Source organism: Lagopus muta, chromosome 4 (genome assembly GCF_023343835.1).
Source record: "Lagopus muta isolate bLagMut1 chromosome 4, bLagMut1 primary, whole genome shotgun sequence".
NCBI lineage: Eukaryota > Metazoa > Chordata > Aves > Galliformes > Phasianidae > Lagopus > Lagopus muta.
The window spans coordinates 10,042,408-10,069,457 of NC_064436.1; the positions used below are offsets into that span (position 1 = coordinate 10,042,408).

At 49.3% G+C, this 27,050-nt stretch overlaps 2 protein-coding genes across 2 annotated transcripts in view; both read right to left on the reverse strand.

Annotated features, from left to right (window-relative positions):
* Window positions 1-432: 432 nt before the first annotated feature.
* SETD7 (SET domain containing 7, histone lysine methyltransferase) lies at window positions 433-12,372 on the reverse strand. The gene is made up of 8 exons (XM_048943297.1): window positions 12,263-12,372; window positions 9,403-9,532; window positions 6,239-6,440; window positions 5,143-5,332; window positions 3,457-3,538; window positions 2,715-2,832; window positions 2,331-2,488; window positions 433-1,399 (listed from the first exon to the last, which is right to left on the reverse strand). The coding sequence occupies exons 1-8, from the start codon at window positions 12,300-12,302 to the stop codon at window positions 1,219-1,221; spliced, it is 1,101 nt and encodes a 366-aa protein (XP_048799254.1). The 5' UTR covers window positions 12,303-12,372; the 3' UTR covers window positions 433-1,218.
* A 152-nt stretch (window positions 12,373-12,524) lies between these two features.
* Window positions 12,525-27,050, reverse strand: part of MAML3 (mastermind like transcriptional coactivator 3) — a 221,964-nt gene continuing 207,438 nt past the window's right edge. Inside the window, exons 7-9 of the mRNA XM_048943286.1 lie at window positions 14,885-15,038; window positions 13,176-14,259; window positions 12,525-12,690 (exon numbers count right to left, since the gene is read on the reverse strand). The gene's annotated coding sequence lies outside the window, so the exon portion shown is untranslated. The remainder of the gene's footprint in view (window positions 12,691-13,175; window positions 14,260-14,884; window positions 15,039-27,050) is intronic.

Genomic DNA, 27,050 nt, shown 5'->3' on the forward strand with positions numbered 1-27,050 from the left:
ACAGCCCTGCAGACAAATATTCACAAACCCTTGCCGCCGACTGTAAGGAAGCTACGGATTGACTGCTGCTTCTGACTGTGAACAGCGAGAGAAGCTTTAACGTACAGTTGTTTGCCTTTCAAGAAACGATCTTCCCAGCTTTCGCAGAAATCTCAGTTTGACATCTCCGCTCATATTCGCTCCCTCTCTAAGCGCTACTAACGACAGCTATATTCTTTGCCAACTGAACACGGACAACTGATACAGCTCTCCTCGACCGAGTTCTGCAGCCTGCCCTCAGGTACGCACGTTTCCTTCAAAAGAACCCATTTGTGCCTTGAGAGCTGGCCGCCCTAACGGGGGAAAGACGCAGACTGACTCGCGGACGCTAACGCCGTTCATGTACCCGCCTTCCAGAACCTGTACTTCTCAAAGTCCTTCAGAAAGACGGTCCGTTTCTCCTCTCGGATAATCTTCGTGCAAAGAACAACTTCATTTGCGTGTCATAATCATAAATTAAATAAAATAAGCCAGCCACAAAGGCCAGATAAATATTAGGGTTGGACACGTCGCTATGCTACTTAGAGAGCCACAGAGACTGACGCACAGCACTCTCACGTACACGTACAAGCCTTTCCGCTAGTTAGAAAGGATTTTCTCCTGCAAAAGAGGATTCGTAGAAAGAACAACGTTCAGACAAGAGGAAAGGGGAGTTAAAACCCAGCCTCCTAGATGCTAATAAACTGCTCTATTGCAAGATTCAGATCAAAGGTTTAAAAAGGCAAAATGATGCTACTATTAGAGAATATCAAAATATTACTGTTATCATCACAAGTGGCATATATGCAAAATGCAGTTGCACAATAATGCCTAGGCCGATAGAGAGCGACACTAAGTCTGCCGACTAAAAGTGAACGATATACCCATGTTAGTTTTCTGTCTAGTCTTTTGGCGTCTTTGCATATGGTGCAAAAGCAGAAGCTACCAAAGAATATCACGTCTCGTATAGAATATTAAATAATTTCTCCAGATAAGACTGGTGCGACGCTAGCTAATTTTAAATCTGCTATGAGTAACACAGTCAAACCTAGTTAGTATGCAAGAAACTTATCTCTTAACACAGAATGCAAAGTTATGATGCAACGGCATGAACAATCCCTGGTTGTCCAGTTTTCAGTACAAAGGTAGTGCATAGATCCAAGTTTCTTTTTGAGTTTGCTGAACTGAGGAGGCTCCGCTTCACTTCTGCTGGGCGGCCTGGAAAGCTTTCAGTTCCAGCTGGTACCACTCGGGTGCTTCCGGCCCGTTCTGCCCCGCAGGGTTGTGATCGTATCCGTAGGCCACGGTCAATTCTTCGTCCTTCTCCACAGCCCGGATGGTACGGATACACTTGATGGGCCCGAACCGAGGGTGAACAAACCTAAAGGCAAGAAGAAACACTATGGCAAGGCTTTGCTGGCAGCTCACAGACTCCGTTAGCCCCCCTTGTGCATACTTTCAGCAGTCGCTCTGCCTGAAATCTGTATTAGGTTGGCAGATTTCTCCGAGTCAGCCTCATAAAGGCTTGAGGAACGAGGGCATACGTATCGATATATGAGCACCCGTTTGCCCAGCTCTGCCGACAGAGGTCTTTCAATAGTCCTGCGACATGGCTCGCTCAGAGAAAAATAAAAGGTTAATCACTGCCATGGGCCTGCAGGCTGACTATCTGGATAACAGCAAATGAACGCACATCATACGAGACAGGCGAGCGCAGAAAATTGCTCGTCTTCGTTTCCCCAGCACGGGTACCTACCAAACAAAAGTCACTTCCGTTCATCCTCTCCCAGGGCCCGACAGCAAAGGAAACCAGCTAATTCAATGCAGGAAAACTATTCCCCACGTACAGATCTACTGTCCTTTCATACGCTGGTATGAAAGGCGCCTGGACCCTCAGGCACACGTATGGCACCAGAAGTTTCCTGACGCTGTGCACCGACCGCAAAGCAGCAGGACGCTTCCTTTCTGCGTTTCCCAAGTGGCAGCGCATTTGACGCTGCTGGCCACGCTTCTGCAGCTCAGCTGACCTAGCGCGGTGCTACTCCAAGTGGGGCTGAGAGCACGGAGTTCATGCGTTTTATAACTCATGGACAGCTACCCAAACTCACACCGAAGTTGCCAACTTGAAGATATCCCCCGACCCTCACCGCAGATTAGTCCCAAGAGACGCCAGGCACAGGAAATGCTGGCCAGTTTCCAGTGGGACCTCCTTCAGCACCGGGACCCATTGCCCCACGCTGCCCGCAGCCCGCAATCCCGGGCCGCGGCACCGTCCTCGCGGCTTCGGCATCGGAACACAAACTTGTACTTACGGGTCGTAGATGCAGTTAGGAGTGAAGGAATGGTTGGCCTTATGCCCCAGCGAGGCACAGTACTTGGCGGCGTGGTTGTAGGGCTCCGGCACGTCTATGACTGTTTCGTCGTCCAGGGATATTGTATTCCCATTGAGGGCCCAGTCTCTGCTGTCTACCTAGTTGGCAAGGCAAAAACCCAGTGTGCGCACGGAGGGTCGACCTCGTCGGCAGTTTGAAAGCAAGCACTCAAACGCATGCAACTAAAGCTTTTCCTGGCTATGTATTTTTTCCTAAAATACACAGTCGAACATGCACTTGCTTCACATTAAACTCTGTCGTATTAAATCTTAACGGTTCAGAAGGAGCAATGAAAATTGAGACTGACTTTTTTCTCTCCTTTACCTCCTGGTGTGTAATTCTCACTCCGTTGTAGAAGGACATAACGGTACGAGCTTCTGCCGCGATTTTGGAAAACAATCCTTCTCCAGCACTGGAAATGAGAGAGACATCGACGTACACCCTACCAGGGGAAGAACGAACACACTGATTACTGAAATATGTCACAGTAGAAGAACAGCACTACAATAGAGTCTCCTACAGAGCAAAGCTTCTTAACTCTAAGTAAAATGTAAATTACGCGATGGGCTGCGTACAAGTCGCAGAAGCAGTTCATGAGTGTCACCTGCTACCATGGGACGACTCGCTGAAGCAGAACCCTGCTTTCCTCCAGGTTCTGCATTTACTTTTGGCACTACGCTGCATCTGTGTGGAGCTGCCGTGACGCTGGCTCTACGTCTAGAGAAGAGGGGAGCGGTGCGCTTGGTTGCTCGCAGTGTTACGCATGGGGGCTATTACTGGAGTTAAAGTACTGGACTCAACACGTATCTCAAGCGCTACAGAGATCCCAGTTGAATCTCTGACAACGTACAGCTGTGTTCTATCCACCAGAGTGCAATTTTATTGCGTAAGACAGAAAAATCCAATGAAGTCAAATGTTTCCTGACGTGTGGCATAGGCTCCGTACCACAAGCCCTCAGACAACAGTTGTTTCAAACGAGGAAACGCAGGCAAAATCCGGTCCTAAAAACGTTACAGCAAAAAGGTACGGACGGCTTCGGAGGAAAGGAGAAAAAAAACAGCCTACCTCTCTGACTCGTAAGGATCGGGAAGAAGAGCGTTTGTAGAAATGCAGGATGAAGTAGATTTGTCAAAACTGTACACCGGGCCTAAAAGGAGAAACCAACGAGGGAAACAAATGAATGGGTGGTACGCAAAGCACGCGGCCCTTAACGTAATCGAGATGTTCAAAAATTAAATTAATGTCTGCATAAAACACTGTGCTGCGGGGGGAAAGGGAGGAGAAGGAAAAAAGGGTACTAAACGGAGGTGCACCTCTGTGAGAGGCCTGCTTCAGCAGGACAGTTTTACTCTTCCCCCCTCAACGTAACAGAGCAGCAGATTACTTGCAAATGAATACATCATCCTTAAACTATCAAGTTTTAAGAGACTGGACAGCCTTCCAAAGCTGACCCTTCTCAAGTCTTTACTTGAAACCTAAAGCAAAGTTTAAAAGGATATATTTAAAAATACAGTAAGAAAAAAACCCGACAACAAACAAGAAACAAAAAAAAAAAAGCATGGACTATTTCATCCGTGATGTTTTCTAATTCAGAACCGGAACAGACATCCTCTAGAAGGTAACGTTCAGTAATCATAAAACACATCTGCTACCGTCGCTTACTTCCTGCTATTTCTAAGCAACTCAGCGGTACGGTTCTAATGAAATCCTTACATCCCTCTCCAAACAAATGCCAGAAGCTGTCTGGGAGACAGGTTAAGACGAAGGTGGACGTAAGGAGAAAAACAATCCCAATTATTACTAAGTTTGGTAAAAGGCCATGGCCCACAGTATCCAAGTGCTAAAAACAGATCTGTTCTGGGCTAAGGCAGCTTCATTCAAAACATAATCGAAACCCATTTCTAAAGCTCAACTTCACCATCTCGGATTTGTTTTAAGTAAAAACCAAGAGATCTTAAATAAAAACAAAAGGCAGTAGGGATACTCTCAGTCCCCATCCTCTTCTCACTGACTTCTATTTCGCATTGGGTGACGCAATGTTAGGTGGCCAAAGAGCCAATCTTGCAGCAGCACGGTTCGTGCTCATGCGCACGGCTCTGCCCCTCTCGCCCCCAAACACAGCGCGCGCCCAGAGCGCCAAAGCCATCCCGGAATGACGTGCCCGACTCCAACCTTTTTATAGCCTCTTTGTGTCAGCAGACCGAAGGGTCCTGGTGACTCACGTTGTTACACAACAACTGAATTTAGTTCGCTAATTCCAATCCCTGTGTCCTTCGACTTCCGTAACACAGACGGCACGATACGCACAGCGATAATGTACACTCATCCACATGAACTGACGGAGCTACAGCCACGCTACAGCCCCCCTCTGCACTGCTGGTTATGTTACCTACAAGACAGAGCTTGCAGCTGTGCCAGCGCTACCGCTGTTAAGCGGGCTTTCATGCTGACCCAGCTGGCAACGGTGAGCGCGACGAGCAGGACCGCGTCCCCAAGCGTGCCAGAAAAGGGTTACGGAATGCAGTTCAGCAGCACCACCACGTGGGCCACTTCCCGTTTGTCTGCAGAGCAAAGGGCTTGAGCTCTTCCGCCCAATTTTACCATTTAGAAAAAGGGCTTCTCACTGATACGCTCATCCTCTCACCGCGACCAGGCTTCAGAGCCTCTAATGGAACATATTATTGAGACTGAGCTGTTTGCGGCGCAGAGCTGATAGCAAGAACGCAAGTCGCTGCGTTTAGCCCAACTTACTGCCTGGTACGACTTCAAACTGAGGTTTCCCATCCTCTAAGGACGTCAGAGTTGCCAGTTTGGCTTCTATCATTTCTCCATCTATGAACTTTCCGGAATACGCAGTCCTTCCATCAGGGTACACGTAAGCTATCTTCTCTCCAGTCATCTCTCCTTCTTCATTCACTTCTCCTACGAGGCTGCCTCCGTCCTGAATGGACAAGGAAGAGAAGAGCACACAGTGATTTTTCCGGACTTTCTGAAAAGAAGCAACCTAAATTAACTGCCGTAAGCTCAGGTGTGAGGAAAAATGACATAAAGAAGCTGGGTACGATTCTGGTCAGGATGAAAATGACACAGGAAATGAACTGGGTCTTCTACATGGTTTGACGCCGTCCGAGCCCGTGCTCTTTCCCGCCTGACAAAACTGAGCTTCAATTCACAAAAGCTTTACGGGAACAGACTATGAAACGAGGGCCCAAAGTAATGCACGCACAAAAGCCCACCTGAGAAAAAACAACCACCCTCGTTGCTGTGACTTAGCCTGGTAGTAAGAGCACCTAGCAATTAGGAAGGCTTTTTCCAGAAGAATACCCGAGCTTCTACCAGGAATCAGAAAACCTCTGTCTCTCTTAATGCCTGAAGTACTAGCACACCCCTCGTGCAGACGCACAGCTCTCACACCAGTTTTATCTCGTTTGCTGGGCCAAAGCAGCACGTGCCTTGCGTAGGAGTCCTCCCCCAGCTAAGCAGGAGCAGCCGGTTACGTTAGCTCGCGCAGCTCCCGAGCCTTTCGTCAGCGGTCAGCGCTACAAAGTGACAGAACTGCTGCCCTGCATTCTCAAGGAGATGTATGGAAATACATCCTACGTGGCACTGGGCTCCCCGGAACGTAAAAACGTTAAGGGCAGCTCACAGCCTTGCTGTACAATGAGCAGCACCGAAAAGGTTTCACAGTATCTTGGAATTATCCTAAACCAGAACGAAAACAACTTCCACCTAGGTTCCTGTGTTTCCTTTCAGATAACTGGCTCTTGGTAGCTATCTCCCTTGGCTGCAGAGAAAAGACATGTGAGCGTTCCATTCAGCAAAAAAGAGAGCGAGAGGTCAGGCTTACCGGGTAATATATCCAACAAACTCCATGTCGGATGTTGTCCTTATACTGCCCTTTGAATATCAGTCGCCCATCGCTGTCATACTCCTGCGCTGGGCCGTTCAGCTCTCCATCCACGTATGTGCCGTGAAGCACCACTCCGTCCTCGTACGTGTAAATTCCCTGGCCCTGCAGGGCATCGTCAACGTAGTACCCTTCCAGGGTGCTGGCAACAAGAGAAAGGGAACAGCTATAGAAGACTGTACACCTCTGTAAGCAGCAAATCCAAAGCCTCAACATGGGCACAACGCAACCGCGCTCTTTATGCCGTCCTTTGACCGGAGCACAGGGAGTGTACAAAGCATTCTTCATCTGAATTACGCTGCTGAGCTTTTTTTTTTTTTTAATTGGCTGCTGTAGCAAATTAAAACAGTGCATGCACTGCTCTTGGTCCAAAAAGCACATACTGCTCAAGAAAGCTACGCTCACATTAGGTTCTTCTACCTCCTGTGTGTGGCTCTGTGGTGACATCGCTCTGGTGAGAAGAAACTGAACTGTCATCCAGGTAGACTGTACTACAGCACACACCGCAGCCTGTCAGCAAGTCACAGCTCGCTCCCTAGCAACACACACAGCAGCGACCTGCCCTGGATTTGCTAAAGGCACTGTCATTTTTCCATCTAGTTCTATTACAATGGACCGGAGCCTGTCAAACACAACTCGTGCTGTGCTGCAATTTGAACAAAGGCACACTCAGCTCACTTCGACTTTGTCTCACGAACCCTTCAGAAGGGACGCAACAACTTCTACGTTTTGCTTTGTTTCCTAGCTTAAAAAGGCAGCCAATGGAAACTGCAATGAAAGCATCACCGAACAGATCCTCCTTCACGGTTATTTCTCTCTCGAGCCAGAACCAGCCTAAGAAATACAAACTGTTGAGCTTCCACTCCTGCACGTTTAGCTCACGGGCAGCTGCAGCACACACGCTTTTGCTGCATAACACTGTTTCCAATGTAGATGTTTACAACATAAGCAGTTTGTCTGAGAGCACAAGAGTGAAACTCGCTGCAGCTGATAACACACACAAAGCCCACGTTTAAGCTTACTCTGTAAAAGAAGTCACACGTAATGCAATATGCCTCCCAACTCTTAGCCACGCCAACGGACCCTGACCCACCATTCCTTACAGGTGGCAGGACTGAAAGCTTTTTCTCAAACATAACGCACGTCCCTGCTGTGATCTGAGAGCTGTCAGTTTATGGGAGCGCCTGCTTAATGGAAGCAGCAGCTGCAGCTTAGCGCCAGGCGCGGTCCTCACGCTCACAGCTACTGTGCAAAGTGCTTGTGAAGTGCTCTCCTGCAAGTGCTAGCACCGCTGAGAGCTCGGAGTATGCCATCCGAGAGAAGAATCTGCCACAAGTGAGCATGCTCTCCAAAGGAACATGTGGGGTGTGTTGCCTTTTTGAAGGGGGAGAAAAAAAAAACAAAAACAGCAAAACCATATGTTTTTTAATTTGTTTATTATTATTATTATTACTATTAAAGTGTTTAATTGAGTTTAGGGATTAATAACCCTTAAAGTTAACTGAAATCTGCCAGCTTCCTGCCCTGAAGCACAGAGCGTGGTGCCAGAGGGAGAGCTGCACAGAGAAATGTTTGCCATTCATTTCTCTTCATAAGCTCCCTTCCTAAGCTCTCAGCCTGGCTGAAGGCACAGTTAATGGGAACAGCAGGCCCTGCCTTACGCCAAGTCATCCTCCCTCGCTGTGCTACCTGACATGACCCGGGCACTCGCGCTACCCAGCAAAGCTAGGTAAATTGTGATGCCATCAGAGTCACTGCTTGCTTATGGCTGCCATAGCTCAATTACAATACGCTCAGGCCAGTTTGGAGAAATAAACTTTTTCCAAACCCGTATCACAGACTGCTTGAGTATATTTTCATTTTGCTAGCTCCTGCAGTCACGCAGTAGCCAACCCTACCATTTCATTAAGGGTTACGTTAATTAAAGAAAAATCAAGAGCTGGCAACGATGAAGAGGTACAGCAGCAGCCCCAGTTCCCCCACGGAGCGCTGCCAGGACTCTGGGTGAGGTGGAGCAGCTCCACCAACCAAGCCGCAGGCCACTTTCTCCAACTGCATGCTCAGAGCTTGCTCTGCTGAAGTCATCAACAGGCACAGGAACGTTATGCACACGTGTCCATAGAGACACTGCCTGCCAGCTCGGAAAAAAACGGTGCTTTGGAGAGGTCAGCTGCTGGGCAGTAGTGATTTTCAGTGTCTCGAACAAGATTTAATAAGCCCCCATTATCAAACAACAGTGGGGATTTTTCTTCATCCAGGCTGAGAGGCCTAATCAGCTTCCGCGTAACTGAAGAAAAATATTATGCTCCCCATGAAAACAGCCCCACAGTCTCCGTACGAAGCGGCTGCAAAGACGGACGCAGACAAGGAGCTGACTCACAGAGCGGCACAATACCTCCGCTCCTGCTCGGAGGTTTGCAGAGCGAGGGGGAGAGCGGAGCCGGCACGACTGTCGGCCTCGCAGCTGCTATTCATAGTGCCACCGGCAGCTGCAGAGCCAAGAAGAATCGTGTCCTTTCAGACATCTGCCGCTCCTTCCCAGGAAGTTCTGAGCAACTGCGAGGAGAAGCGCTGCTGGTGGGGGAAGGCACTCGGGGTGCTCCGGATGAGGGCTACGGAAGGAAGCGCGCCCGCAGGCACAGAGCAGCCCCTGTCGCTGCCACAGCTCCCGGCAAACAAAGTGCAAGTTCAAGGGGCTTCTCTGAAAATAAAGCAGGCCACGAGCAATGTGCAGAAGACGGGGTAGAGCTGAGAACAACGCCACACGTAACTCGCTCCTTTTAGCTGCTAGCAGCTCCCGAGACCGAGTGCACGTGAAGACCGGAAAGGCCCCTACACCTGTGCGTGGCAACGCACTGGAAGCTGCAGGCCCTTGATTTGCCTCGCAGGCCTCCGTAAAAGTTCACTGCAGTTACAGGCTTGAAATCTGTAGCCCAGCACCTGTCGCTGTGACTTTTCAATAGTTCTGACTACATCCCAATTCCAAAGGTCTACAACTAGAGCTCTTCCTACAACATACATTACTTGGAAACACTCAGTGCGAGGAACGTGGATTAAGATTCGCAGCATAGAGAAATACAGAACATAGGAGAGCTGGTCTTTACCTTCCATCAAAGAAGAAGAACTTGCCACGGCCATTCTTTTCTCCGTGAACAAAGTTTCCCTCAAACCTATCCGTGGACGAATACGTGACCGTACAGAATCCATGCGGCAACCCATCGTCGTCTAGATGTCCTGAAAGAAAACGCACATAACAAACACCAACAAAACACATTAAACGTGATAGCTGTTTGCACAACCGCCCCGATTACGCAGATGCCTGAGTTGCAGCAGCTCTCCAGTATGCAACTTTAACTCTCACCAAAACATTTACGTTAAGAAAAGTTTTCAGAGATTCAGTATAACTAAGGCTGCTGTTGTGCAACGAGCTACACCTAAAGGTAAAAGTAAAAAGGGGCAGGATACCAGGAGAGGGATGGAAGACGTGAGAGATAGGAGAAGAATAAGCAAAAACATAGAAACCTATCTGAAATAAAATCATAGAATGGCCTGGGTTGAAAAGGACCAAATGATCATCCAGTTTCAACCCCCTGTTGTGTGCAGGGTCGCCGACCATCAGACCAGGCTGCCCAGAGCCACATCCAGCCTGGCCTTGAATGCCTCCGCATATGGGGCATCCGCAACCTCCTCAGGCAACCTGGTCCAGTGCATCACCACCCTCTGTGTGAAAAACTTCCTCCTGATATCTAACCTAAACCTCTCCTGTCTCAGTTTAAAATCAATCCCCCATGTCCTGTCACTATCCACCCTTGTAAACATCCGTTCCTCCTCCTGCTTAAATGCTCCCTTCAAGGATTGGAAGGCCACAACGAGCTCTCCCCGGAGCCAAATAAACACGTTCCATATCACTCTAGCTTCTCTTAACACACAGCTTTAAAAATACAGTAACTTTTCAAATCTAAACCATACTCTTCCTGGTGAGAAAGACCACATTTACACTTCACTCCATTGAATAAGATGGGGGTTTTGGGATAAATATAAGCCTTACAACAATGTGGGCGTGCCACCTCATAGCTATATCCACATAAGCACACAAAAATAAAAGCACGTAATATCGGCGACACCGCGTGCACGCAGGATGCCTGTCGGTCAGCCACGCTGTACCTCAAGCGCTGCTTGCCTGGCCTTTGCGATGTGCAAAGCCTCTCCCAGCCGTATCAGCTTTCCCCATCGCAGCTGGCACACACGGGGACGGCAGATGGGGGACACACAGATCCCCACTGTGGCTCTGTTTCAGACCGAATGAAACCAGCAGCTCCGATTAACTTAGAGCGTAATGGAGCTCATGTTGCAGCTCTCGCTGCTTCTTCGGAGCCAGAGGGAAACCGACAGCTGCTCCCGGTGTACCTGGAGCCCATAGCACTGTGCTGGGGGCACAAAGCTGCTGGAGAGCAGCACGGTGAGAATGCCAGGAGCCCTCCCGCATGTGCACGCACATGACCTTCACCAGCTTGAAGTAACTAAGAGAACGTTCCTCACGGTAACTGAGTTATGCTTTGTCAGTTTATTAACCATCTCCCACGTGCGGTACAACCAAGTATGGAAACGCACCCAGGAAGGTGCACAGGAGGAAATGATGAGATATCCCATCTTGTTTACAAAGCATATCAAAGCCATCAGACACCGCTCAGCATGAGAGCTTGGAGAAGTAACAGAGCAAGGGATCAGAAGTACAGAACCACGCTGTGTCCCCGAGGGCTTCTCTTAATGGTGCAGAGGAGCCCTTACTGCCGGCGTGAGCAGGAAGGGCCCGGGCCCCTCCCGGCACCGGGACAGCCGCGCTGCAGAGCGGGACGGGCTGAGCAATTATGCCCGTGTCCTTATCACAGCGCCGATAACTCTGATGCGGACATTTCTTTCACAGGGAAAACCGCCACGCGCACACGTAAGGTTTCAATAAAGGGCCCGAACTCCTAACTTAGCATATGAGAAGGTACGCCGGTGTAAGCTCACAAACCCTACTCTGCACACCACAAGTTCTTCCCTTGCCGCAGGAGCGAGGCTTTTATAAAGCGCTCGGATTATGTCTAAATCAAAACTAGCGGCACAAGGTGCTTCTGAAAAGCAAACCAAACCACCTTCTGACCTCACTCGTGGGGCTGCTCAGCCCCGTTAAGGAGCGCCGGGTTGCGGAGCCCAGCGCAGGGGCTCCGCGCACGCACAGCGCACACGGCAGGGCTCGGGACAGCCCGAGCCGCACGTGCAGCGTCTTCTGAGGGCCCCTCCGGGGGTTCTGAGTCTCAGCCACAGCATAAACGACTCAGCCCTTCTAATAGGCACAGAACACGAAGAAAGAATTAAAGCCATCTTCAGCAAATAAGAGATGTTCGGCGCCTCTCAGTCAACAGGAAAAAAAGAAAACAAGCAATCCGAAGCTTAATGACACGGATGCAGCTTTGCTACAGAGCCGAGGCCTGCTGCTGAGCTCTGCTCCAATGAATGGAAGCTCCCCCAGCGCTCCAGCGGGAGCACAACGCCGCTCCCTTTCCTAGCCACTCTCCCCTGTCGTGACAACAAAATCCAGTCGTCCGAACACGCGTCTAAGTTCCGGATCTGCCGCTCCCGTTACTCCTCCCAGGCTACCCGGCGTCTAAGGACAGGAACGACTGCCCCCTTCGCCGCCACCCCCAGACCCGAGGTGCGAGCAGCCCCCCCCGACACGGCGGACCAGCACAGCCGTCCCCACGCCCGGAGGAGCGCGGCCCGCCGGCGGCCGCAGCCCCCCTGCCGGCCCCGCGCCATGTGCTCGGCGCCGTTGCATAAGCCCGCTGATGTCATGCGGGGCCGCCCGCAGCCCCGAGCCTCCGCCCGCAGCCCGCGGGACCGAGCGGCGGGGGCCGGGCCCATCCCGCCCCGCCGATACCGAGCGGCGAGGCCCTCCCGCATCCCGCCCCGGGCTGACACCTTCCACGGTCTCTTCCAGCGTCTCCTCGTCGCTGTCCATGGCGGCGGCGGCGACGGGCGGGGCGCAACCGCGACACCGCGGCCGGGAGCGCGCGCGCCGCCCCGCCTGTCCCCGCCCCGCCGAGGGCGTGGCCTCGAGGAGGGAGCGTGGCCTGGGCGGAGGGGGCGTGGCCGCGGTAGCGACTGCGGTGCTCCTTTAGACGGGTGTAGTGTGGAGCGGGCTGCTCAAAGCCCGAGCCCCATTGCACTCACCTCACCACGCGCTCGCCAGGAGCTTTGGATGGGCTCTTCCCATCTCCGCTCCTAATGCTTCCCTTCTGCATTCTGGGGAGGGGATCAGTGAAGCCGAGAAAAACCAGAAGTTGGGCACTGCTGCACAGTTGAATGGTGTTTTTCACAGCTGCTCATCAGCACGGACAGAATTCCCCCTGCAACAGAAGGCTCTGCTGTGGCCAAGCGACACTCTTGAGACAACTTACGGTTCCTGGCATGAACACTATGTCCTCTAGCTCAAGTTCTATCCTGATCTAATGCTGGAAGGAGATTCTGCATCTGCCAGAACACAGTACCCAAAACGCAGCACGCTATCAGCAACAACAGCAAAGCTACGCTTAGTTCCCTTGTTTAGACTGGGAAACTTGTGCTCTTTGACGGGCCGTGAGAACTTAGGCCAGATGGAAGCAAAGTAAGGACTGAGGCAAATGGAACTGCAGGATGAAGCTGTACTGCGGAAATCTGGTGGAGAATTCCCTCCCAAGGAGAGGGAAGGGATATGACTTTCTGTCACAACAGCGCCAGCTCTGTCACTAAACTCCTCTATGCACTTACGTACCTGAGTTGCAGCACAACAAATCGTCCCGTGCCTCGGCTGCTGAGAGATGCAAACTTTAAGGCGATGGGGAAGCACACGCACCTGAAGTTTTGGTGACGAGCTCATTCAAATCCACTTTTCTCGTCGGCCAAATCATTAGTGGCTGGCTCCACATAGTGGATTCTCATGTAATTCCACTGAGTAGGGTTTGGCATTTGGTACTTTCCCCACAGTGTGGTTTCCCAGAGAGGGGCCATTTGCAAGCCTGAACAGTCTAACGGTCCTTGCAGGAGAGCAGTGAAATCCAGCTGGAGTCCTTCTGGAGGCCAACAGCAGTCCTGTTTTTGGCTGGGGAGACTGGGGATTGGGAAGTGGTGGTTCGCATCTGTAAGCGTGCTACTGGGTGCCTGCAGAGATAGGGGCAGGGCATCATTGGAGGAGTCTGGTTCTTCATAAACACAAGAACGTGCTGTGATTAAATTTGTACATATTGTACCTACAAAGCCATCGTCAATATGGATGTACTCATCTGAAAGTGAAGGTGAATCTGCAGCACTGACCGAGGGCTATCGAAGCCACGATGAGTGGCTGAAAGTGCCTCATGTCAGAGAGGGCTGTGGGGAACAGATGCATTACTGTAAGGAGCTTGTTGGATGCGTGCTGGGTGCGGCCGTATCACTTAGTGCTGCTCCCTCCAGCCATGGCAGTGGGCTGCTCAGAGGCTGTGATTTCAGTTACGTAAGTTGCTGTGTCAGGCCGGGAGGAGGCCAAGCGGAGGCACACAGATGATGCTGCGCTTGTGTGCCGAACAAAGCACGACTCTAACCAGAAACTTTCTGGCATCAGTTTACAAGAAGACGGGTTCCCATCTGCTTCCAATTTTGGGATGTTCTCTCCGCGGGATGCGCAGTGATAACCTGTAGCTTCCCACTGCAACATGACTCATGGTACCAGTCATCAGTTCTGGGAACCATATGTGCTTCTGGGAGCAGCCACTGAGAACTGGGAACTGTGCTGCTTCTCTGAAGGTGTTGTCAGATGTGACTACAAATACAGAGCCTTCTGCTTCCAGCCCCGACAAACTCCGCCCCTGTCTTCCCAGCTGTCTTTTTCAGCTGTTCTGTCCAAGCACTGTCTTGCAGATCGTTGGGTAGGCTCCTCTTTGGCCTGTCTCTGCGCGGATCAGCTGTAAAAAGAAACCAGGCACTGCACAGATGTTTAAGGGAAGTAAAAGAGAAAGAAAAAGACTCCTCCTTCTTGAGGGTGCATGTAATCTACAGAGAGAAACCTATTAAGCCCTGAAAAGATTGCATGAGGCAAAACAAAATATTGTCTGACCGTATCATGCCAACAGACTCGCAAGTAGCAGTTCTTCTCTCAAGACCCCACCGATGGTTTGGTTCACGCAGCGAAGCCCCACTGCTCCAGGCACAGCGCGTGCATGGGCCAGGTGGGACCTCCCACCCTGCAGTGTGAACAATCACAGCTGCCAGCGGGCAAGGCAGCGAGTGGCAGAAAAGCAACATGATGTCACACAGGGGAACACGACGTGGTTCACATATACGTGTGCACATGTGTATCCTGATCTTCTAAGCTCTTCTCTCTGCCACAGTGATTTCTGATAAATCATTCTGCCTCGGCTGAGAAATAGACAGAGATGCTGAGCGCTTGCAGTTTCTTATGACAGAATTAGCATGCTGTGAGCAACAAGCATGCACGTGAAACATCCTGAGCATCTATTCCTGCAGCAAATCACATTTGGACAACCCCGCCTTTCAAAGTCAGCTAATGATAAGAACTGTGTACTCAACTGCAACACTGCTTAGTTCTTTCCATGTTTGACAGAACACAGGTGTGTCATCTTCAGCTTTCTATCGCAATGTATGCCCCTCCATTTTCATTGACATTCCACAGCTTCCCAGGACCACGCTTGCTAGAACCTAGTTGGGCTTGTTTGGTCACCAGCTGTATAATCAAAGGATATTAGGATGTTATAATCACAAAATAAACAAGAGAGTTAGGCAAAGCAGACTATGATAACACAAAAGAATAAATAGAAGACTTATCCCTATCCTGGGCTCACTCACAAAACACCAGCAGAGATGATCTCCAGAAGAGATCCTTCCCCTCTGGTAGCCAGCTCTTAAATAGGTCTAGGAGAGGTGCAGCCAGGCTCCACCCCTTCCGGCAGCACAGCTGAATTGCCTTCACCTGTGCTCCTCTGGCTGACTCAGTGCTCGCCTCAGGCAATCAATCAGAGATTCAGGCCCTGACTCAGCAGTTCCCGTACACCAGCAACCCCATCACAAGGAATACCACACTGTGAATACTTCAGCTCTCCGTGTTTACCTTGAATACAGCATGCGTGCCTCAACAGCACACAACTTATTTGGCACCCTGTGTCGGTGGGAACCAGCGTGGCCTCCTACTGCTCGTGCTCAGGGAAGGTCTTTGAGCAACCTCTCAAAACAACTGATCTTGGGCAGCTTTTTTCCTCAGCACTTTTCCCCTTACTAATACGCAAAACTTCTTTTGCGCTCCTCAGGGCTGTTCTGACATCGTGCTGATCCGCAGCTGACCTCACATCAGCCGTGCCCTGCAACAGCAGAAAATTAAAGCTACTGTGGTAGAACAGCTGCACACGCTACTTTCTTTCAGTGCTCAGAGCGCTTGCTACTCTGTTTTTAATAGCAAGGTTTTGATTGCTGTTGCAATATGACTGTATGCTGCCAAGGTAGTAGTGAATGACCTTTAATGTGCCTATCTAGCGCTGACCTGTTTGCTCAGAAAGGCACGCAAGTCTGTCTGTCAGGCCATCAGAATAAGCACTCTGCTCAGAGGGCCCATAACTTGTTAACAAAGACATCCACCTGCACGCACGGTGCTCCAAATAACTCAAATCCGGGGTTAATTCTCCATTAAAAATGTAGGTGCTGAATCTCCTTCTCCTTCTGAAATGCAAGGCTGGCAATGCCTCCAGGCCTAGGGGCAGACAAAACGCTCCTTTGATGCAGGATCTATTCTTGGCCGCGTGACAGACCCTCAGGGAGCTGCTGCAAGTCACTTCAGGCTATGCTTTCCATAACACTTTGCCCTGGCTCAGGTCTGCTTACTGTCACTGACTTCTGCTTCTGCAGGAGGAAACCACTTCTAGATTCTTCCGAAACCAGAGACTTCACCCTCCTGGAGCCCTAAAGCCAGGGAGCTTAGCGCAGACTGTCAACTGCCTCTGTCTCCTGCCTCTGTGTATCCACTGCACACGTGCTGTAGATGTGAAAATAAGGGATCCTGTCCACGAAATCTGGTATGGTGGGTGCTATCAGAACAGACACTGCACAAATGTGGGAGAGCGACAAACCTCAGCTGTGCAGAAGGGACAAAATCAATGCACCCTTGCTTGCTCCAGCTGTCCTCGGAGCCTTTCCCACAGAGCCTGCAGATGTCACGCACAGTGCTCGGTGCCTCTGCAAGCAGCTGCAGATGGCTTCAGAGCTGCATGCCGACGTAGCTTAGCCAGTTACACCTGGGCCTGCATCTCCTTCGTGCTCAAGGCTCGGCCAGCAGCTCCAGTTGCACACAGCCTTCATCACTGGTGAATCACTGAGCTTGTAAGCACTCAGCCTGTGGCAGCGCCCCGTAGGAGCAAGTTCTTGGAGCACCTTGTTCTTAAAGCAGGTGCTGTTTCTAGGCCTTTTTGGAAGAACAGAGATTGCAAATTGTAAGAAAAACGATACAAAAATACACACAGAAGCTCACTAGGCTCACAAAATTGAGAAATTTTTCAGGATTTTTGCATTTTCAATTAAAATGGCATTTGCCCATGAGTCAGTGTGTATCTCAGTGTTATTCACATGGGTTCGTGGCTCAGCTATCCTATTTTGCCATTTCTATCGAGTCTCCTTTTGAAAACTGTCAACAGCTTGTCGTGCAGAGTGACTCCCAAATGCCAAGGAACATCAATCTTCTTGCCTATCCATGTCCTGGCTTCCTGGCTGTTCTGTGCCGTGCCCTGGCAGGTGACAGGCCAAAGTTGCACACCTGCCTATACAAGCGGTTACGTTTCTGTCAGCAATTGGTTTTCCTAACGGTGACTGGCGGCTGCTGCTTTTCCATCGCTCGAGATTGGGCATGGAAGGTGACACGAGGCATTTCTGCACCCATCACACACACACATGAGCGTAATTCTCTGCCATAAGGATCAGGACTAACATATTTAAAGGATAAGCCTAATAAGCTTTGGAGATTTGCTGTGTTATGGCGTCTCCGGAACATGCTTATTTTTACACTGCTGGGAAGTGCTGTAGCAATTACAGAGAGAGGCTGGTACGCAAACGAGTGAACCACAGACTTCTGTTCATGTTAAATTGTAATATTTGTCTAAAATATTTAACAGGAACAAAGTAAAATCGGTATTTTGCAACTGGATTCAATAACAGCAATGGCATCTAATTAGTTCCCGTCACCAGAGGGCATTGGAGGACAAGCTGATTTTCAGAAAGCAGAGGTTCTATTCCTGTAGTTCAACCAGTGAATGTTAACAAAGCGAGTGGAGCTGAGGCTGCGCTCTTGCCGGTAACAAACCCGCAACCCTGGCACGAGCAGTGAGACGAGGCCCTGGGTTTGCCCCGAGCAGAGCTGCAGGCTAGGGGCCGTCTCCTTGCTGGCTCCCCCACAGGTATGCACGCATCTGGGGGTAACTTCAGCTCTAATTAGGAATGTGACTCAGCGGTGCTTCAGCTCACCGTGCAGCCGAGTTACAAGTGCAGGAGATGGCTCCCCGGGTACTGAACCCTCACCGACAAAGAAATGCCGACACGCGGCAATCTGCAACTTGGGTCCCCGCACACAGCGCAGGGGGCTATTTCAGGAGACGGAAGGAAGGGAGGTGTGGAAAAGGCTGTGTGAGGCAAACCTAAGCTTCCAGCCCATGAGTCTCCTACACAGGCCGGCTATGAGTCCCTTCTAGGCTCATGCAGTTCCCTTATGCTTCCTAATCTGATTCGGGAAATTCATTTCTATGCTAAACACAGGCTCAGAGATTTACAGCAGGAGAGGATTTTCTTAGACTGCCTCACTTGACTGAAGGGTACCTCTTCAGATTAACAAGGGAATAAAACCCATCTGAGCCTGCAAACGGCATGAAGAAGTATTCACCTTGGTGCCAAAATGGCAACCACATTTCAGTTCCCAGAAAGAGATACTGCCCATTAAAATCAAACACTGAGGCTTTCTCTGCACTATGAACGCTGTGCTTTGAAATGAGAGGACGCAGACCGAGTGGCTCTGTTCTTCTGCACCACAAAATAGCAATACTCGTTTATTAGCCGTGCTCGTTAATAAACTGTGATGGTGGCAAGTTTGTGTTCCTTAAAGACAGCGCTTCCAAGCTACGGTCCCTACAGCTTGCAACGAAGGGGTTCTGACAAGAGATAATGACTTGAGTTGACACAAAGATGTGTCAAAACAAAGCGCATCCCATTCTCTCTCCTGTGCAAATTGCCTTATTCTTCTCACAGCTTATAAGCTGGAACGGTACGATGTCTGAAGATGACTACATCCTTATGTATTTAGCTTACAAGCCATAGAGCAGACTGCAACTGCACAAAGCAGGGATCAAACAAAGCCACACACTCAAAGAGAGACCTGTTTTTCGCACTGATCTGAGCACTCTCACTAGTGTGTTTTTGTCCAGAGAAAAATTAATTCGAGAAAGATCAACTTTTAATTTTATTCGAGACTTGACTTTTGCGTTTTAAACCTTCCAAGGAGATGTAGCATTGCAATTTCAAAATATAAAAATGCTTAGGATGTTCACCTTTCCTCCATTTAAAAAGTTAACTTCCCTCAGCTCCCCTTGGAAGAAAAGTGATGCTGAAAGTGCTAGGCAAAAGCAGAACCAATTTCTGAAAGCAATACTAAACTAGCAGTTGCCAAAAATGAAATCCCGACTGACAAACGAAGAACAATACGGACCCCAGGAAAAGAAGAAGGAATCAATTTCCAAAGTCACCTTGAGTGCTTTTGTTTGCTTTCAAACTAGCATAAATCATGAGTGACGCCGGGACAATTCAACTCGAAGTATATTCCACGGTCATGCTGTGCTTGCTCCGAGCTATGAGTATTTTTTAAGAGAACACTGCTTTCATAACCATGTCCACGCATGGTAATGCACACGCACCTCTGACCAACAGGAAACCTAAGCACGTGACGATTGACACAGCGGAAATGTTACTGCTCAACCTGCAACTCCAAACTGTGGCGCACAGAGCAGTACATTCAGTGGTAGGGGAATGCCTATTTATTTTTCCTGGCGCTTTTTCTTCTAGATTAACTGAGCAAGGCTCCCTAGAGGAACAGCAGCAGTCAGAGAAGACAGACCTAAACTTGATACCCGGTCCTCCTCTGGGGCGGTGTTGCCTTTCTGCAGCTTCACCAAAGGCCCTGCAGCCTCTCTTCTCTTTGCTCCGTTCTCATCTTGGGATGCAGGAGAGGGAAAAAAACAGCCTTGCAGAGCAGGTGCTACAATTCCAGTATTTTCCCCGCAATTGGCATGGAAACCCTCTGTGCACTTACCCCCTTTCTAGAGACGCTTCGATAATTCGTGGAAGCAGAAAACCAGCCTCGTGTGATGGATCAGAAATAGCAGCTAATGCACTTGTGTGCAGCTCCCACTAGTCCTCATCGGAAATACCATTTTCTTCTGACAAGTGGGACTGACAGGACTGTAGCGGGAGAACATTGTCAGACAGGCTAAGTGCTACAGGCTACATGTCTGTCTGGTGACAAATCTTGAGATTGGAACTAAATTTGGGATTAACAGAGACTTTAATTTCTTTCTTGCTAGGTGCTTCCTATAAAACACACTGACAAGTAAAGCTTTGTCACCCTGAAGCTGTCGAGGTGCCAGCCTTGGGGGCGAGGACCTCACTGTGAAAGGAACCAGTAAGCAAAGGAGAGCAAAGACAAAAGCTGTTGGCGCATGCTATTGATTTCACAAGGTGTAAAGCGAAGAAGCAGCAAGCCTCTGAAATGCAGGGAAGTGAACTGTGTAACGCTGCTTAGGAACAGGCAGAAATGGGACGTGTTACATTTGATAGATACAACCCATCCTGAGTGGCTTCCCAGGAGTATCCCCCACCTCCTCCTCAGGAAGATAACTAATGGATTTTAGGAGCTGAGAGGGCATTTTCTATCAGAGGGTTGTGAGAGTGCCATGGAATGGAAGAAAATATGATTGTTATGTGCAGCTGGGAGAAGTGCTCCACACTCATGTCAGAGGCCCACGATCTGAATGGAAGATATTTATAGCTCCGGCTCTGAAGAAGATGAAAGTAGTTCTGATGCCGAAAAAAAGGGGGGGAAAAAAAAGTGTTACCTAAAAATAAATGTCCCAAGCTGATGCCACCTATTTCTACACTCCTTGTTTCAGAGCCGCTTACATGAACTATTCTGAGAAGCATTTGGATTATTCAAAGATTATGAAGGCAATTCTGCAGGTGGGATGCCTCTTATTTTCAAAATCTGTTAGTTTAGCAGCAGTTTCCTGCACGCTGCCATACCGTCTCTCCCTGAGCTGAGAAAGGCAATTCAGCCAGCACAGGGACATCAGCTGATCCAGGCAGTGACCAGGGCGAGGTGTCCAATGAAAGTACTGCTAATTGCACTCACACGTTACGTGGTTGATCTCCTGTTCGCCCCTCTGCGTGAGCAAACAAAGAAAAGCGGGTGCACAACGTACCTCTGCTGCTGTTCGCTGTAGTTTCAAGAAAGAAATGGCTGGCACTGAGTCACTCCCACAGACCGCTCCTGTCCTGCATTTCAGACAACTTCCTCCCAAACCACCAGTCTGCCTTGACCAAGAGAGTGGGATTCACAGCTGTCTTCCTTCTCCGAGGAACAGCTGGGCAGTGCCATCCTCTTCTGTACTGGTGCAGTGCCGTGAAGGTGCACGCTGCCTCTCCTCTCAGGTGTACCTCTCTGTTGCAGCGCCCCAGCGGTGGGCCTTCATTTCTACCCTGGTCTTCATTTCGGGGTCTTTCAAAGGCCTCTGTTTTAGGAAGCCATTTCAAGGAGGTTGCGATTAATGACCCCAGCTGTGGGAAAACTAGATTCAAAGGCGGACTCAGAGTCCTCCATCTCAGAGCCTTTAGGCTGGGTCTTTCATAACACCGTCCTCAGCACGAAGGTGAACAGATGCAGATCAGGCAGTACACCTGAGTGCTGAGCTCATAAACTGTATGGGCATCTGATTCGAAGTGATTAAAACACATAAACAGCAACCAAACATACAGTCTAAAATGGAAAGTGGTGAACTGTCAGGTCGGTACATCTGTCAGTACTTATCGACAATAAAGGCAGCTCGATCAGCGATAAAAAGAGCTGCATGATGAAGAAAAGATGTATAACCCCATCCTTTAAAAAAAAAAAAAAAAGAAAAGAAAAAGCAAAAAAAGCAAAACTCTGCGTTACAGCAGAGATGGCTTTTATGAACCTCAGTGGTTTGAGCCTGGCCACGTGCATGTCTGTGCTGGGGCAGCTCCCGTGCTGCTCGTTGTGCTGGGCGCTACGTGGTAATTAACTGCCTGCTGAACAGAAGCACCTATCTTGTCTGTGCATCCAAAGCAGGTGATTTCCCAAAGTAAAGGAGACTTTACTGAGGAAATCAGAACGGCTGGAGGCACACGCCAGTAGTTCTGGCGTATCCCAGCAGAGGGCAATGGCAGATATACATATGCATGTGTCGCCGCAGAGCGCTGCTCCGACATAAAACAAAGTTGTCCCCTGCCTGCCAGACCTTCTCGTGAGCGAGAAAGTCACTCGGTGCCAAGCAATGGAATAAAACCAATCTCGAATGAAGGCTCAGCAGAAGAGCTGGCAGCAGGTAACTAGCTGGCAGCACGAACAAAGCCTTCCAGGTCAGCCCTGAGCTGCAGTTATCGAGCAAGGAGAGGCTGAGGGAATACCTCTTCAGGATGGTCAGACTAAGATCAGAGGGGAAAAAAAAGAAGTCTGTTCACGTCAGTAAAGCCCCGGCTTTCCTGGATTTCCTCTTTGTGCGCAGAAATGTTTGCAATCTGGAAAACTTCATGTTAGCATCAGTGTCCTTTTGGAAGGGACAGAAAGTGGTGAGGAGCAGGGTTTGTGAGATACATGAGGACTAAAAAGCGATGGCCACAGCTGGCAACACTAAGCCCGACTCTTCATACGGAACTGTGGTACTTTCGAGGAGAAGGCCTCAAGTGTTCCAATTTACTGCTGAAAAATAGAGACCTCCAGAAGCAGCAACCACTTTAGAAATGGCTGATCGGACCGCATGTCAGGTGCACGGTAACACAGTGACCGTCCATTAATTATGCAGGCAAGCCACTGAAGGAGTAAGAATTTCAAATGAGGGAGGATGTCAAGCAATACTCCCCGGTCCTTTTGCAGCAATAACCATCAGCACGAAGCCAGCGCCGACAGCAGCCAGCGTCGCCGTGGTGCTGCTCTGCGCTGCGCTTACCTCACCTCAGCAGGCTGAGGGGAGATGGCTGGCAGTGAGGTGTTGCTAAGCAACGGGACGTGGCATGGCGGCCCACTCCCTGCCGGGCCACCTGATGGTCTCTGGATTTGGAGGTAGCAAGGGCTACAAGGGGCTGCCAGAGATGGCAGCTGCCCTGTGGATGCCCGGGACTGCAGGCAGGTGGCTCTGAGGGACTGGGTCACACCTGCCTGCAGGGATGCTGAGACCTTCCACTCTCCCTGCAGGCTCTGCGTAAGGCTGGACGGGAGCACAGCTCGTTATGTGCCTCCAAAGCACAGCTGATTTCCACAAAGGTGAAATTAAACATCCTGACGTGAGCACGGCTGAAAAGAATCCCTGGAGCTGAAGTCGTGCTCTAATTAAAATAGATCTTCCTCCAAAGTAAAAGAGCGAGTACAAAGTATTGTCACAGATCTACTAGGCGTTGTGAGGGAGACGAGAGACGTACAACCGACGTGTCCTCAAATCTCTTGCTGAAGCTCCTTTAATCCTCTGCATTCCACATATCAGAGCTATCGCGCCGGCCTGGGATCTGCTTCCAATTGGTCAATAGCAACAGGAAAGTCTTTAAACCTCCTTTTGATCCAGACATAAGTCACGTAAGATCTGCATCTCGCAGACCAGCCCTCAATTCTCCCAAGACTGCCTGCTGTAATCCGGAGATGCCGTACACAGAACCAGCAGGGCTGTGTGCTACAGGAAGCCTTCTCGCGTCTGGAAACACCGCTGACTCTCAGCTCCCATCACTTATTAATGAGTTATTATTATTCATTGTTGAAATGCTGCCAATTTGTATTATACAGGCAGTCAGGCAAGATGATCGTATTGGGCCTCGGCAGCTTTAGTCTGTGAATGAGCCGCTGAACGTGCGCCACGCTGATTTCCATAGGGTGCAGAATCTAGGAGAGCTGCTTCTAATCTTCAGGCATCATCGCATGTGCTGACAAAAGAAACTTGGCTTTGTGTAAGTCTCCCCTCAAACATCATGTAAACGCGAGACCCTTAATGCCAGCCCGTCTCCAGGCTGGTAGCTTTTGCAGCACACAGCAAGTATTGCACGAAGCAAGTCAAAGGAAAGAAGGTGAAATAGCTTTGTGTCGTGCATTTCTTCCTGTACTGTCGAATGCAAGAGGCCAGCTGAGCCTCTTTCCAGGAGATGTACTGCTTGTTCTGGAAACTTTTGGGTTAGGAGAAGCACGACTGAGACATGGGAGGTGGTGAATGTAAGTACCCCCTGATCACCACGTACACACAGCCTTTACACCCTAGAGCAGATGTGCTTGTTCACACCATTTTCCTGCAAGCCTTCTGACAGTCTCTCCCAAGCCACTGCAGTGCACTCGGAGCTGAGATCGGGTGAAGACATTTTAATGGGGGGAAAAAAACCATCATTTTAATAAAAAACAACCCCACACCTTCCTCCCTCACACAAAGTTACTTTGCACAATCTAGACTCCTATTCTTGCTGCTATTTTGAAAAAGCCTGGTATGATCACAATGGGATGTATTGCAAGATCGGCACGGTTTATTTTTCATAAACATGTGTGAAATCACATCATGCTCTAAGCCAATCCAAAATGCGTATGTTCTTGTGATATCCAAAGGAAAGAAAAAAAAAAAAAGAAAGAAAAAAGTAATGATACCTACCCAAAGGCTTCAAAGAAATCCAAGAGGCCTGTGGGCATGCAAGAATTTATGTGCATATAACAACGCGCATTAGCACTGATGGGACTTACAGCACATCAATCTTTTGTACGCCCAGACGGGAACGCCGTGAACCAATTATTCCCTGACTTATATACAATATTGATGCAGGTGACAAAAGGCTGCAGAAGGTACAGCTTGGGGAAGAATCGGAACCTTTGGCTACTACTTTATTTGATCCTTTTAAATCTGCTCTGCCACAACCACCAAAAATAGTCTGGTCTCATTGAGCTGACATCCATAGGAAGGGGTGCAAAGTGAGGATCTGTTTCTCTCTTTGGTATAGCCTGTGCAAACCAGAGGATTCTGGGCAGCCAGGCCTTCAAATGGACCACTCATCCCTTCTCTGAGGGCCCACGCAAAGTATACGTATGACAGTAGCATTAGCAGCGTTTGAAGAAACAAAGATTTTGCTTTCCTCTTTCATCTGTTTTATAGTTCCAATGATTTTCAAGTCTGACTATGGCTCAGTGCCATGCAGGCCCACGTTCTTTGTTAAAAGTTGTTTTAGGGTACAGTAAATTAATTAACTACAGAGCTCACTGACTGCTGCAGCAAAACTGCTTTTGACTCATGGGCCAGCCTCGTACATTGTAATAGAGTTGATTTACCCTATAAGCATTTCGAGTGAAGTATGTGAGAGTTCAGATATGCTCCCCCTTCCAGAAGCCTCTCCATCCTTCACAGCCTGCCTCCATGAGGGGTTTAAATATAAAAGATGTTGCTCCACCAGTTGAGACTGGCCGTTAAGAAGGTGCACCCTCCAGCTAGGACTGAATCCTGCCCTTCGCAAAGCTCTTTTCAGCTCTTTCAGAGACAAAAACCAAGCAGCTTTGTCAGTGTAAGTCCATTAAAAGAGCTTATTTGATCTGTCTGTTTTCATGCTCAAAATTCCTTTGGTCTCACTACCCCAACCATCTGCTCTCTTGTGACAGCAGCTCTGCCACCCTGCTGGGATCTGCCTTTGCTGCTGAGAAGTGGCAGCTTCTCTGCGGGAAGAAGAGCCGACCTCGAGCCGGCCTCCTTGGGAAGGTCTGCCAGGGAAGCACGGGTCAGCAAGACACCAGGAGTGTGCCAGAAATCCTGTGGCTATGTGGATCTCTGGCTCCAATATTGAGCTGCCGTGTGGAACTTGCCACTCTTTTCCCTGCCCTGTGCCTCGGTATGCGCTGCTCCGGATTATATTGGCAACGGAGAACTATCGCTGACTTGCCCTGTAGAGCACAAAGGGAAAGCGTGGCATGGAAGTGAAATACTGATGGTAGTGAAATACCACCTAAGTCTGCTAAGACACAACCAGTATCTCTGACCTCACATTATGTTTCACTGTTCAGAGCCTCTCTTTTCACTATTTGGATGTGGACGGCCGGAAAAAACACATGCACTTACAGCAGCAGAGATAAGCCAGGTACATATAAAATAGAAACAAGTGGAGGAAATACAAAATCAAACTGCGTTCCTCAAGAGCTGAGAGATCAAACACAGACAAGCTGCCATAAGGTCCCAGCAAAACTGGAGAAACCTTTCAGTTGATCCCGGCATCAATTCATTGATTAGGACTTAGACACATCATAAAAGCTCTACGCATTTGAGGTGCTACTGTACTTACACAATCAGAAATAAACCTATCCTAAAAGCCTTGTTGTGTGTAGGATCTGATTTTTTATTACTGGGTAATATGGTAACCAGGAGGGAGCGTAACTTTAGTTTCAATTGTTTGTGGACTACAGGCAGCCAAAAGCAATACAGATCTATAGGGAGCTGCGAACCTCTATCGGTGCAATGAGAATGCTGTTTTAAGAGTACCCTAGCTCAGCTGTAATGGCCACGTAAGATAAGAACACTGTGGGTTTAACCTCATAGCCCAAACTGTATCGCTGCCTACCTTCTGGTCAAACTGCAGCAGAACTTCATACGTCTGCTCTCATGTAGAAAGTCACATACTTGGAACGAAGTCGGAAAGAAAGCACAACCTCAGCCTCAGCCAGCCTCAAAACGGTCAGCTCTTATGGGCTGAACTTTTTAGGCTGATCTTCCAGACGTCTCGGTGACCAGCTCCGTGCCTCAATTTTCCATCACTCCCCTATATTGGCAGGGTGACGGGGCTTTAAACCCTTCTCAGCCTACCAGAAACACAGAGAAACCGTCTTGTCAGAAAGCCAACCCCAAACTACCACAGGAACAGTAGTTGAAGTGCATAAATTGGCAATTAAGAGTTACTAAGTTCAAACATCCAACTGCTGTTATTAAGCATATCTTCTGCTCTAATCTTCAAAAAGAACAACGTGCTGAATTAACGCACAAGAAATCAAATTTGGCACGGTAAGGTAGCTGATGTAAAGGCGCTGTTGCCTGAGCCATTGCAATTAGCCTGATGGACTGAAGCCAACGAAATACCCCCCTCGATGTCAGTCAGAAACAAAGCAGATGGGTGATCCTGGAGTCACAAGAAACACGACGCTGGTTTTGTTCTGGTTCTGGGATCGCAGAGGCTAACAACACCGAGCCCCCTGATGGTTAAAGCTAGCTGGCAAAAAAGCCTTGAGAGGATCTCTCCTAATCTTAGGCCGAGGCGTAAACTATGGGAAATGCACAACAGATGGTAAAATGAGAAGTTTTTCTTTCTTTCTCAGTTGTTTTACCCTTCAAATTACCCCAAACAACTCCTCGTGGCATGCAAGCTATTTGAGGTTGAGAGGCTTCGCGTCATCTGTAACAGCCTTAAGTTCTACCCGTTGGGCAAAACCCAG

Coding starts and splice junctions, on each gene's coding strand:
- SETD7 (XM_048943297.1), bottom strand. CDS start 12,302: ATGGACAGCGACGAGGAGACGCTGGAAGAGACCGTGGAAG. Junction 2,833..3,456: donor GATCCTTACGAGTCAGAGAG/GTAGGCTGTTTT, acceptor TTCCCCTGGTAG/GGTGTACGTCGATGTCTCTC. Junction 2,489..2,714: donor TGAGAATTACACACCAGGAG/GTAAAGGAGAGA, acceptor CTTGCCAACTAG/GTAGACAGCAGAGACTGGGC.